This window comes from Miniopterus natalensis, chromosome 9 (assembly GCF_054644295.1).
Source record: "Miniopterus natalensis isolate mMinNat1 chromosome 9, mMinNat1.hap1, whole genome shotgun sequence".
Taxonomy (NCBI): Eukaryota; Metazoa; Chordata; class Mammalia; order Chiroptera; family Miniopteridae; genus Miniopterus; species Miniopterus natalensis.
The window spans coordinates 22,579,404-22,593,643 of NC_142089.1; the positions used below are offsets into that span (position 1 = coordinate 22,579,404).

Below are 14,240 nucleotides of genomic sequence, written 5' to 3' on the forward strand. Positions count from 1 at the left end.
TGGAGGATTCCAGGCAATCTCTCCTATGCAGCCTCTGCTGTAGCCACGTGAGACAACTCGCTGCTCCCTAAACACTGTGTACTTTCATACCTCTTTGCTTATTCGTGTCTGTGGGAAAGGTCAGAAGGAGACTAGCAGGGAGTTTTAGAGATTGACAGAGTAGTGTTGGTTTTGGAGTGTTGCTTTTGTTGGCCAAGCGTGACCACATGGTGGTGGTTTGTGGCTATCTCTGCCTGGACCTGAGTTTTTTCAGATCTTGATTTCACTTTAGTGCATCCCAACCCCCACTAACAGTGTTAGGCCTACATCTAGGCTTGGAGTCTCTGCTCCCTGTGCACAAGTGCCTGCCTGTTAGGAAGCTACCCCTTGTGGATTTTTAGTCATCTTCAGAGGATGTTTGTTAATTAATCAGACTTGACTGGTGCCACTGTTAGAGTCCTCAAAACCTAAGGGACTCTCAAAACAGAGAGGCTGGAACTCTTATCTGCACAGAGCTTTATACTTGGCTCCTCTTTCTCACTCCACTTACTCCAACAGGGGCTCCAGCCTCCCCCTTATTCCCTGCGTTTGAATGTAGCTCTTTCTCGAGTGAAAAGTATAGGCCAACTGTAACCTGATTTTTAGCATTAGGCTTTTCCTTGAGGATCAGTTTGGCTACTGAATCAGTATGGAATTTCCCTCTTATAGTTTAGAAGTCTGTAAATTCAGAAATCCATTAAAAGTTACCAAGCTTGCTTTCACTTTTCCTGTATCTTTCAGTAAGTGTAGATGAGAGTTAATAACATACTCTTTTCTTTAAAACTTTCTCCTCTGAAAAAAAAATTGAAGTAAGGCTTTCTCCTCTGACCTATTTTTTTGTTTGTTCTTCAACATAGTTTAGATCAAGATAATTGAGCTGCTTGTGTTTTCTTTTAAGTCTTAGAGGAAAACTTTTCTAGATCAGGTTTTCTGTGGATATCAAAGAATACTACATGATAATCCTTGGTTCTTTGGGGCGGGGGAGGTCCTTTTATAATTTAGTAATGTTTCTGATATGTCATTTCTACCCATCAAGCATCAGGGAAGCCTTGTGAAGGGAAAGGGCAGTGCACTCGGATTCAGGAAACTGATCTGACACTTCCCAGCTAAATTATATTACACAGGTTATTTAAATTCTCTGGGCAACAGTTTTCCCATCTGTAAACTGAAAGCGTTAGAGTTAAGTCCCTTTGGGCTCAGATTCTGATTCCAAGCACTTAAGTGCAATTTATTGCCTTTGCTAAAAAAAAAAGCCACTCAGAAATAGGGGGAAGCTGTTTCTCTTTTCATAACTTCAAGGCAATCTTTAAAAAATTGGACAGCAGAGCTCTCCTTGGCTTATCAATGCATGGGGATTGGGGAGGATTGACCTGGGATAGGATTGAGTTGGTCTGTCAAAATTTAGCCATTCATTAATTTTTCAAAATAGCTTTTTTAGATTTATTTCACATATCATACATATAATTCACCCATTTAAAGTGAAACAGCGACACCATTTTGCATTCCCACCAGCAGTGTATGAGGGTTACAGTTTCTCTACATCTCCATCAAACACTTACCTGTTTTTTAAAATTCCCGGTCAGGGCACATGCTGGGTTGCGGGCTGGATCCCCAGCAGGCGGCGTGCAGGAGGCAGCCAATCAATGACACTCTCATCATTGATGTTTCTTTCTCTTTCTCTCCCTGTTCCTTCCTCTCTCTGAAATCAATAGACATATTAAAAAAAAACCACAGAAAAAAAGACTATTGTTCTCTCTTCTTGAAAATTCTCCAGAAAACCCCCCCCAAAACCTCACTACACTCTCCTATTACCTGCTCTGTCTCTCTGTTTTCAGTTATTTTGTTATTATAATCAGAGAAAGACTGAGCAATATAATAAGCTACTTTTTCTCTAAGTTTCTTATAAGGTAGTTGAATTTTGCTATTCACAGATACAAAACATAACTGGAATTTTGGGGCCTTGATGTTAAATTAACTTTACATTTCAAAGTGTCTCCTTTTTCTTTTCAGTGCTCTGTGGTATTTAGTATCCTATTGGTAACATGATCTCACTTGGTCCGCAGTCCTACTGTAATTTATTTATTTATTTAAAATATATCTTTATTGATTTCAGAGAGAGGAAAGGAGAAGGAGAGAGAGAGATAGAAACATCAATGATGAGAGAGTCATTGATCAGCTGTAGCCCGCAACCCGGGCATGTGCCTTGACCGGGAATCAACCCTGATCTCCTGGATCCTAGGTCGATGCTTAACCGCTGAGCCATGCCCGGCTGGGCTACTGTAATTTATTTAAATGATTATTCAGTGCCCATTCCCGATTTTTATACCCTACATTCAGGTGTTATCTATCAAAAATAAACTCCTCATTGTTGTCTCTTCTCAAGCCTTAATACTAAGTATTTAATATTTTCTGGTTTATTTATTAATTTATTGTTATTATTATTTTTAATATATCTTTATTGATTTCAGAGAGAGGAAAGGAGAGGGAGAGAGAAAGATAGAAACATCAATGATGAGAGAGTCACTGATAGAGCCCGCAACCTGGGCATGTGCCCTGACCGGGAATCGAACCCCAATCACCTGGATCCCAGGTCGACGCTCAACTGCTGAGCCACGCCCGGCCAGGCCACGGTTTATTTATTTTTTAACCTATCATTTATTTATAATCTGATTTCCATTCCACTACTCTTTAGAAAATTATTATCACAAAACACGCTTATTTATAGGAAAACGAAAAACCCGGTCTTAGTCCCCATCCACCTTGTCCTGCAGCGTCAGATGCTGGTGATCACCCTCCTCGATTACACTTCCTTGTTTTCTTGTCTACCACTTTCATTCCCCTCACCCCACCCCACTGATTGCTTTCCCATCTCTGCCTTCTAATTTTGTCTATTCCCTTAGGCTCAGTCCTTAGCACTCTGTCCTTCTTTCTTGCCCCTAACCCAGAAAGCCCAGCATTTCCCATGTCTCTAGCTAGCACCTCTATGCATATGACTTCTAACTTAAGTTCTCAGATGACCCAAATTGAATTCTGGTGTTTCCAGCTGCTTCAAGAACCATTTCATTTGTAGCTCCTTTGTTGCCACTTTAAGTTCAATGTATTTAAAATTTAACTGATCAAGTCCATTCCCTTTCCAACCCTCATGACTGCTTACTTCTGTTAGTGGTGCACTGTGGCTGTTCCAATTGTGAAGTTTGAAATTGTGGACCCATTTGAGGGAGAGGCCTTGAAATCTTGGAGCCACTGGTGTGCTGGAGCCAGCTTACATGGGCTAACACGAGCCAAATATTAAATTTGGGGGAATTTTGTGACCTTGTTGTCAAGCATAGTCATCATTAAAAATTAAATTATATAAACTTACAATTAAATACATTCTATTTAAAATAAAAGTAGCAATACCCAAAACTCATCACTTCATAATTATTTTACTCTATGTTATTGTCTATGCTCTTAAGGTTAATTATGTCAATTGTGCCTCTATGATGAAAATACTGTGTAATGGTGTGCTACTGTAATTTTCTTCCCACCACCACACTTAGTGATATCATATTAGCAGTCTTGAAATTGGTCATGGTGGGAGTATTTACACCCTGGAAATCAACAAATGCTACAAGTGTGAGCTGGGTATATTGTTTTGTTCATTGTCTAGACTTAAGTGATGGAGTAAAATGTAAATGTTGCAGATTAAACTAGAAAGTGTGTCATGTCTGTAGCGAGTACATTGTAACTAGCACAAAAATTGAAGAAATGTTCTCTCAGTGTTTGAAAGCTATTATGCATTTCATCACGAACCATTTCTTCAGTTGGGTAAACTACCTGTCACCTTATTCCTTAACATACGCATAGAAACACGCACACCTTGCATATTCCCACCTCTATACCTTGTTTTACATGGTTTTCGCACCTTCTTCAGTCTGTCAAAGCGTTTTGTAATTTTTCAAGTCCCTTCTCTTTCTGGAAGTCTTCCCAGATATTTCCAGTCTTTATCTTTTCTGATTCCCTTTCTATTTTGAATGCTAGATATTACAATTGCAAAGGACTATAGTTCAGTTTTCTATACAAATATAGAAATTGAAATATTACAATCTCTGCTTGAAAAATTCCAGTGACTAGAAATTTATTTCTTCTGAAACTAGTCCTTTTATTGTTGTCTAGAAAATTATTTATGTTAAGAATGAATCTTTTTCCTTGTAATTTCTACCACTCTTCTGATTCTGTGTTGTTAGCATCACTCAGTGAAGCTATCACTAGACTTGGAATGCGTCAGAAGACCTACTGCTACTTGTCAAACTTATGTGACTTTAACATCTCAGAGCCTCAGTTTCTCCTGTAGAATATGGGCCATAAATAAACCTCACAGGGCAGTTATTTGGATTTAGTAAATAAAAGGAGATTATGGTTGATTATAAAGCGTAGCAGTTAATGGCAAAGACTAAAATTCAAAAAGATCAGAGGCCAGCTTTTCCACTTGTGACATTGGGCAGGCTTATTACATCTTTGTGCCTCATTCCCTCATATAAAATAGAGTAATAACGAAACCTACCTTATAGCTGTGAGGAATAGATGAGATAACGTGAAGAATTTTGCACAGTATTTGACTTTAACCACACATTTTTCTGAAGTGAGATTTGTTTTTCCATAGTTTCTGTTATAAAATCGGAATTGTTTTTCCCAAAAGGAAAATAATTCTCAAATTCACTATTAGAAATTTTCGGTAAGAGAGGGGTTAAATTAGATGTATACCCTATGAAACACTGGGTCCCTAGCATTTTAGTTCCTTCCTCTCTGGAAGGCTCTTCTGACTCTGGCTGGACTCATCTATCCATCATTGGCCATCATATCATTTTGATCCATTATAATTCCTGAGGTGTTTCAGGATGATTAACACTCCCCATCTCCTTGTCCAAACTTTCTAGAATATTGCTCAGGGTTAGCTAGAGTATGTAGTAAGCCTGGCTTCAGTTTTAAAAACATACACACTTCTATTAAGTGTTCATGTGCTGTCCTCCAACCTGAAAATTCTTGAATTTTATTATTGTTTCTAGTTTCAAATTTTTAAATTTGTGTTTACAGAGATTCTTGTGTAGATAATAAAATAATTCAAGCTTAAGTAAAACACAGTCTGTTTTACTCTCCTGCACAGGTCCGCAAGCACATCAATGATCTTTATGAAGATCTACGGGATGGCCATAACCTGATCTCTCTGCTGGAGGTCCTCTCGGGCATCAAACTGGTGAGCTTCTTTCTTCTCCTAGTGAGTGACCTCACAGGTGTGGCCCTGTTGATGATGCATTGGTCCATCTTCCTGAGTGGGTAGGGCAGTGGCCATCACTGCTTGCTCTGCTGCGTGGGAGGAAGTAGAAGAGACTATTGGTGGACTTTATTTCTAACCAGACTTAGTTCACATGTGATGTGATTTTATCTTAATTCAAACTAATGTGTCATATAGTCTTATTTCTTGATAGATTCAGGTATCAGTTACATTCCTTTCATCACTGCTTGTTTTCTCCTTGCTTTTTATCCATTTATAGATACTAGTAGTATTTTAGAAATAGTGGATTCACATTTAAAAATTTTTGAATAAGGTATAGTTTTCTTCCTAGAATTTTATTTCTAGCCTGTATAGACTTTTTCCTATTTATTGTGAATTGTTTAATTTTCTGTATTCAGTTCAGGTTCTGAAGTTTACATTTAAAAGCCCAGATGTTTATGTTTAGAGTTTTTTTGTTTTTGTTTTTTCAATTCACCTCATTCCTCCCTTTTGTGATTCACTGAGTTTCACAGGTTTGGAGAAGTGCTGAGGTTGATGTCTGAGCGCAGCCCTGGATACAGTACATTTGGGCTCCTTGGAAAATTAACTATGCCTGCCTCCTCCAAAAATGTTTAAACATTGCTTGTGGGAAACACCTACATATCTGAAGGCAAATCTCATGGGAGCCTCTTGGCTTGTCAGGTGATAGTTCTGTTTTGAGGATCAAAACAACCTCACTTGGTGGGCCCGTTGTTTCATATGTTTGAGCCTAATGGAAGTGGATGATCCTGTGCAGCTTCTGTAGCATCATAGACAACATAATTTTTATTTAGAACAGTCTAGGGTTGAATACTGGAAACATCTGCGAAGAAGGAGAACTGAAGAGAGGTGCACAGCTTGAGAAGTCTGGGAAGCTCAGCCCACCCACTGCCGTTGGCGAATCTTAGTCATTGTTTGTTGTGTTTCAAGAACAGAATTTGGCACATTAGATTTTACTCCCTAAGTAATACTCAGTTTCTTCTAGAATTGGGTTTGACTTCCCTTGGGCCCTGTGTTTTGGTTTCACATCTTTTTTGCCTTGCAGTAGAATTAATTTTATAGTTTTTAATGGCCTAAAACTGACAGATGCTCTTATCAGCACAGCCAGCACAGGGTGAAATCTAGTCCTTCTCTGGCCCTCATTTATAAATCTCATATATATTCAGAATTTCGCCTTCACTGTGCTAGACTTTATTCTTCAGTACTCACCAAGTTATATTTTGTGCAATTTGCCTTGTATATTTGATGAACTTGTAGTGATTAAGTGGTGGAAAGTGACGTTTTTGGTGACATTGCTTAAAAAATGGTTAAGATCATTTCAATGTAATTTTTGTTTCTAACCTTTGAAAACCTACAGGTGTTTACAGAGATATTCATAGGATGTCATCTGATTGAAAACAATCCAGATATCTCTTTCACGGTTATTCACATTCCTTCTTTCTCCCTTCATTGATTTATAAATCAGAGGGTGGGTGGTCATGGAGGATATAAGATGTGTTTCAACATAAGACATGTTCAGTAAAACCATCTGTTCCGGTCTTGCGTCTTTTTGGATGTGGGAGGGTATTTTCACCTTTTTTTGTTTAATGTTGCATTCATTTCCTTTTCATTTTTGTGTTGTGCATTTTCTGTTACTCTGTTGTGTCTTTGCCTTGGCTGGTGGCCAAAGGAGCCAGCAGGGCTGAAGACCCTCCGTCTGGTGAGCATGCCCTCCTGGCGCCATGCAAGCAGCGAGGAGCAGGAGGAGGAAGATGATGATGATGTAGTAGGTCCTCCCAGTGATGCCAGCATCCAGCTGGCACTGCAGGGCCGTCAGAGAGCCTGAGGTTCTCCAGGTCTCCAGAGGCTCAGTTACCAGTTGCTTCTTCCCTATCCACCTGGGAACTTGGGTCCCAAAGAATGTGGTTGAAACTACTTGTGCCTCTGGCCACTGTTAGATGGTCCCACAGTGGGACCTATTTCGCTTATATGAGAATGGTTGGCACAAAAAGATTACTGGTGTTTGGAGGTGTCAAGTTCGTTTGAGACCTGGAGACCCATAGCTCTTTTGTGGCCTTGCTGTGTTGCCTGAGTCCAGATTGCAGAATTGTGGAAAGTTTAATTGATAGCATGACAGTTAATTGCTCATCCAGACTAACTGGTAGGTACACTCTTTCCACCTCTCTATACTCTAGGTTCTCACCATACTCCATGTCACCTGTTTTCAAAATAGCCTGTTGTTTGCAAACCACTCACTGCATGGAGATACTTTGCCTTGGTCAATAATATCTCTAGTTGCTGTAGAGGACAGAGATTTAACCTGCATGTTCTTAGGGTTATTTATTTTTGGTGGGGAGTACTTACGAGCAAAAACTAGGGTGTGTGGAAGGGGCATTTCCTGCTTACAGGCCCTAAATTATAGCTCATAATCTTCCCTCAGAAACAGGGATTAGGCAATATTCCCATTCCATGTTGTCTTAAAGTCATCTTTTCACTTCATTTATCTCCCTTCCTATTGCCATAGAATCTTCAGTTTCATAGGCTCTGTCATTCTTTAAGCCATATTTACAGGTCATTTAGCTGAAATGACTGAGAAGAGGTTCTTGCTAAAAATATTTTTCCTGACCCTTGGATTTAAGAACTTGCCTATGGAAGCATCAGCCTCCTTGTAGATGGTCCTAGTTTGGGAGTGTTGCTTAGAAGTGTTGGGGGTACCCAGAGTGATGCTTCTCCCTTTATCTTTCCACCTGTTGGGTCACTTTTTGCTCATTTCAACTTAGAGGAAGGTTTCCTCTGCAGGTGCCACAGCAGAACTACTTTACATTATATTAGCCTTTAATTAGTACCAATTTAATGTTTACGAATGAACTGGGTGTAATCTAGTGAGAGTGATGTTTAGCCCCAATTTTAGGAAGGTAAAGCAACATTGGAAAGTGGGCGGGAGAAAACGTTCCAGAAATAGATAGCCATCCCTGCAGGTACTCGTCGGAAAAATAGACCTCAAGTCCTTTGGGATGGACAGCAGTGGAGCTACCGATAGGCCACCAGAGGCACTGCGTGGAGACGGGCTTCTCTTCTGTGGCTTATATGACATCCAGGATTAAGTGATTAGCAGAAAATACCTTTCTTTGGCTTCTCATGTTAAACGTTTCTACATCATCAAGGCTTTGTTAGCTCTGGGTATTTCATTCTGGGGTCTGGGATAAAGGATAGCTTTCCTGTGTGGACACCCATCTTCCTGGAAAATAGGTTTCTTCCTGATTTTTGCCTCTCATTTTGGATTTTTTTCACTTATTTATTGAGCATATGTAACTCCTTATTCCTTAGTTTAATATAAGCTACCTCTGGCATCTTTTGCCAGGTTTGCAATAAGGTTGCTCTGTCCATTACTATGCAATATGTAATTAGGACTTTGCACCCTTCCTTTATGATAGCATTTAACTGTGATTTTAGGAGCCATAGAGCCAAAGTCTTTGTCCCCGTTAATCTCACCTCCAGAATCATGTTCTGTCATGTAGGACTACAGAAGAACCTGTAGAGAAGCTGCGGCACTGGTTCAGCTTTAGCAGTCAAAATGTGCTGTGTGTTCATGGGAATTATAGTGGTAAACAGGGCCATTTGGAGGCCTAAGAGAGCATGGTGACACAGATCCTCCCATTGAAGGGTGCTTTACGTAATGCTCCCACGCCTGGCTTCCACTATGAGGAATTCTTGGTGGTCTTTTAGTCTTTGAAATGAAAGTGGAAAGTGGTCTGCATGGATAAATTGGTGTAGCTAAAATTAACACCCCTTTTTTTCGTTCGCAGCCCCGGGAGAAGGGCAGGATGCGTTTCCATAGGCTTCAGAATGTGCAGATTGCCCTGGACTTCCTAAAGCGGCGGCAGGTAAAAGTATCCCATGGGTTCCCCATTCAACCAGGAAATGTTGGTGTGTGGGTCCTATTTAGGGAAGTTCTCAGTGCCCCTAGTAAGCCCTCAGTAATTGCTAAATCTGACTGACCCAGTTCTGAGTCTTACTTGCTTTGCTAGTCAGCAGTTGTCAGCAGTGCCATTTATGGTTGGACAGATCATTTGGTAGCCCTTACATAGATCTTGTGGCCTTCCTGAGAGGGAGAGTGTTAACAGAGATGAGTTAGATGCTAAAGATGGAATTGTTTGGACCCACGTTAGATGGAGATCAAGAGGAAGATGAAAGAGAAACCAGCAAAGAAGATGGAAAAAGGGTACAGTACCCAGGAAAAGGGAAAACCAGAGTGCCACATTATTGTGAAACTTAGATGGGGGGTGGTGTCACGAAGGCCTGAGGAAAAGGTCCTAGCTGTTAGGCATTGCTGACAAAAGAGAACAGTTTTAATGGAGCAGAAAAGTGTTCAGAGTGTATTGGACCTGGACATAGGGAAAAATAAGTTTATCACTCTATAGATAAGGAAGGAAGATAGGAACACCTTTTTAGATATAGGAGGAGAAGCTAGTAGAGAGAGGAAGACTGAAAATGAGTGAGGAGAATTAAGAGCCATGAATGCTAGCTAAGGAAACTGAGATCTTGACTGGTGAAATGACCTGCTCCCAAACACAGAACAAGTTAGAGGAAAGCTGGGACTTTAACCCAGACCTCCTACAGTCTAGTTTAATGCTTCTTCCTCTATCCATGCTCTTTTCTACACACCATCTTTCCTCCCATTGCTTCCTAGTTGATGGAATCAAGTCCGGGGTTGAGGGATGAGATCCATAGCACAGCCAGTGTGGTTCTCTTTGAGAAAGAAAAGAAAAATGCCTTTCTTCTGAGATAGAGGGAGAAGGAAAGAATGACAGTTAAAGATACAGCATTTGTGATAGAGAGGAAGATGGGTGAGGGATTCATAGTTCATCTGCTTACGGAGAGCTGCATGGAGAAGATTTGGGATAGCTACAGTTAGGTTTGGGATAGCTACAGTTAGATTTGGGATAGCTACAGTTAGATTTGGGATAGCTACAGTTAGGTTTGGGATAGCTACAGTTAGGTTTGGGATAGCTACAGTTAGATTTGGGATAGCTACAGTTAGATTTGGGATAGCTACAGTTGCTAGGCAATGTCAAGAGAACATTAAATGGTATGCATATTTTTGAAGTTAGTTCATTTTTTGTGACTCTTATCAGTAATTCTCATTAACTTGGAAAATTTTCTGTTTGCTCCCATAGCAGTTTAGTTCTAATATAATACTTATTATTTTATTGTTGTTTCTCTGTTTATTCTAATGCACTATAGGCCCTGTGAGGACAGGGAACATGATCTTACTTAAAATTTTATCTTCACTTGTCATAAAAATGGTCCATAATCAGTACTTCATATATATTTGCTGAAATAAATTGATAAATGAAAAGTAGTAGGAGAATTGGAGGCTGAAGTGTTTAGGGTACTGGAGGAAGCAACATTGAAATGTCTGTGTATAGAGTTGGAGGAAAACAGAGGGGTCTTTGATGAGCAAGGTAAATTAGGAAGAATTGATTCACTAGAAGTCTACATAAGGACCAAGAGTAGATTTGGTTACTATGGTAGAATGAAAAAGGGGGCTGGCAGTGGACTCAGAAGGGCAGAGGGAACTCCAGAACGTTTCTTTGTGATGGTGGAGTCCAAGTTGTAGCTGTGCAGGTGTCCAATGCAGAGTAAAAATTAAAGTCATCAGAATTGAGAAGGCAGATAAGGTGATATTTGGGTCATTGAAATGGGTGCTAAAATTGCCAAGAAAATAGTGGAGGATGCAGTGGGAGAGAATAGGAGCCAGGTGCTGAAGTCATCAGAGAGAGGGTTAGCAGAGACTGGAACATGGTTTGGCCCGGGTGTGGGGTGGGGGGGTGGACTTCAGAATAAAAGGGAAAACTGATGGAGGTGGGACTGAGGAATGTGGACTTGGCTGATACTGCCAGATGACCAACTGTAGGTTGTTAGTGATTAGTGATTACAAAAACTACATTCTTAGACTGGAAGGGCAGCTTCTTCCACCCCAGAGGGTGACTGAGGTGCCGAAAAGGGAAAGAACTTGCCCAGGTGTCTTAGTCATTTAGGCTGCTCTAAGAGAAATACCGTAGACTGGGTGACTTATAAAAAACAGAAATTTAAGATCAAGGCAGATTCGGTGTCTGGGGAGGTCCCGGTTCAGAGATGGCCGTCTTTTAGCTGTGTCCTAACATGATGGAAGGAGTGAGAGGGCTCTCTTGGGTTCTCTTATATAAGGGCACTTAACCCAATTTCCGAGAGCCCTACCCTCATAACCTGATCACCCCAAAATGCCTCACCTCCAGATGCCATCCGATTGGGTATTAGGGTATAACGTATGCATTTGGATGGCACACACACTCATTGCATAGTACTGGTCACCGTTAGTGTAAGGGCGAGTGAGGCTTCTGTTTGAAGTTACTGCGGTTTGTTAGAGACACAGAGATTTCAGTTCAATTGAAGAGATGAATGGAGGGCAGCTCAAGGACAGTTTGCCACAGTTGAACAGGAGCTCCGTGAGGGTTTGACAGAAGAGGCTCATGGGTTGAGGTGGAAGTAGGCTGGTTTTCCTGGGCCACTGTTGGTTTCAGCACTGGAAGTCCCACATCCTGGGAAACCCCTCAGTTCCCTGCTCACTGGAATGGTTGGTCACCCTGGTGGGGGGACAGCCTGTGTGTCTGTACACATTGTGGTGTTGGAGTGAGATTTCAGGAGTAAAGCAAGTGTTATGGGAGTCATGAGCAGGTGGGGAAATCTGTGGCAAAGTAGATGGAAATGGAGGGAAAATGGAGGCTGGAGCAGGCCAAAGACTGATAAGGGAGAAGAGGCATTCCCCCACCCCTTAACCTTAAAAAAAAAAATGTCAGGGCTGTGATGACTTAATAAAAAAGCAACTCACAATACTGTGTGCTTGCAAGCAAGGCTGCTTTGCTGCTGGGAATGTAAAATGGCACAGTCATGCTGGAAAATAGTTTGGCAGTTTCATATAAAGCTAAACATATACCATATGACCCAGCAATCCCACTCCTAGGAATTTACCCTAGAGAAATGAAAAACACAAAAACCTGTGCATGAATATAGTAGCTTTATGCATAATTGCTCCAAGAAACAACCCCAGTGTCCTTCGGTGGATGAAATGGTAAACACAGTGTTGACGTATCAATACAGTGGAAGACTGCTCAGCAGTGAAAGGAACTAACTATTGATACGTGCAACAACTTGGATGGGGATCTCAAGGACATTGTGTTGAGTGGAGGGGAAAGGCCAGTTCCAAAGATTACGTACCGTATGACTCCATTTATATGACATTCTGGAAAAAGCAAAACTGGGAATAGATCACTGGTTGCTGGGAGTTAGGGGTGGGGGCAGGGTTGGACTACAAAGGGGCAACACGGGGTCATCTTTTTGGGATGATGGAACTGTTCTGTTATTCCGATTATGGTGGTAGTTACACGAATCTATACATATTTTAAAACTCATAGAATTATACACACAAAAATCAGTTTAACTGTATATAAATGATGAAAGTCTATAAAAATGAAATAAAAACAAAAGTCACAGAACTCTGAGACCGGCTTTTATTTCTTTTTCAGGTGAAACTAGTGAATATTCGCAATGATGACATTACAGATGGCAACCCCAAGCTGACCCTGGGCCTGATCTGGACCATTATTTTGCACTTCCAGGTACGGTCTGTGAAGTTTAGGGTCCCTGTTGCTTGGTTTGGACATGGCCTAGAATAGGGGTGGGGAACCTTTTTTCTGGATATTTATAACATCATTCGAAGGCCATACAGAATTTTCAACTTAAAAATTAACCTGCTATATTTCGTCAAACATTTCATTAATTCACCCCTAATGTGATGGCTGGAACTGCTTCTCTTTGTTGATGCCTTGGCAGGGCCAGACCAAATGATTTCGCAGGCCGGATGTTCCCCACCCCTGGCCTAGAAAGAACTAGAAGTTGCACTGCCTTCCACAGGCACACTGAGCCTTCCTTCTCTGTATTTGGCAGTAAACAGGGGTAAGAGTGGGAGTTGGAAAGGAATTAAGGATTGGCCTGGAGATAAAGCTGTTACAGCCTAAACCCAGAACTTCCTAATCATTTTCATGATGAAATGGGATTTTTCACTTGCTTCATTTGGCCCTGTCATTGGCAGTCTGGTTATTAGAAGTCTGCTCAGCTGAGTCAAAACTGGCTCTTTAGGTACTCAGAGTATGAGGGGTGGGGAGAGATGCTGGCTGTGATACTTTAAAGGGTGGAGTGAAGGCTGTTAATCCTGCTTTGATGTAGACTTATCCTTGTCTCTCATGACCTTAAAACAAGCCTGGTTAGTTGTAGCACCGTCTCGGTCATTCGGACTGCTGTAACAAAATCCTGTCATAGACTGGGTGGCGTCAACAACAGACACGTATTTTTCATAGTTCTAGAAGTTTGAAATCTGAGATGAGGGTGCCAGTATGGTTGGGTTCTTGGTGAGAGCCCTCTTCCTGGTTATGTCCTCACATGACCTTTCCTTGGTACATGTATACAGAACAGAGAAAGAGATCTCATGTTTCTTCATCTTTTCATTATGGGGGCTCCACTCTCATGACCTCATCTAAACATAATTATCTCCCAAATGCCCCACCTCCATCCAAATCCAGTCACAGTGAGGGGTTAGGGCTTCAATATATGACTTTTTTTTATTTTATTTAAACTATATATTGATTTCAGAGAGAGGAAAGGAGAGGGAGAGAGAGACAGACAGAAACATCAATGATGAGAGAGTCATTGGGGATCGAGACCACAGCCCGGGCATGTGCCCTGACCGGGAATCAAACCTCGATCACCTGGATCCTAGGTCAATGCTCAACCGCTGAGCCACGCCTGTCCGGGCTCAATGTATGACTTTTGAGGAATCACAAACATTCCATACCAAGCGCCTTAGTAGCTGGGTTTATATACGTGTTTGTGAGCACAACCTTGTAGCCTTCATCAC

General features: G+C 41.2%; 1 protein-coding gene across 8 annotated transcripts in view; it reads left to right on the plus strand.

Annotated features, from left to right (window-relative positions):
- The window catches only part of MACF1 (microtubule actin crosslinking factor 1), a 302,250-nt gene that overhangs the window by 113,540 nt on the left and 174,470 nt on the right, over window positions 1–14,240 (plus strand). For all 8 annotated transcript variants that reach the window (XM_087820322.1, XM_087820324.1, XM_087820323.1 and 5 more), the window contains exons 3-5: window positions 5,162–5,251; window positions 9,094–9,171; window positions 12,853–12,945. In XM_087820322.1, coding sequence (XP_087676448.1) covers window positions 5,162–5,251; window positions 9,094–9,171; window positions 12,853–12,945 — 261 coding nt within the window. The remainder of the gene's footprint in view (window positions 1–5,161; window positions 5,252–9,093; window positions 9,172–12,852; window positions 12,946–14,240) is intronic.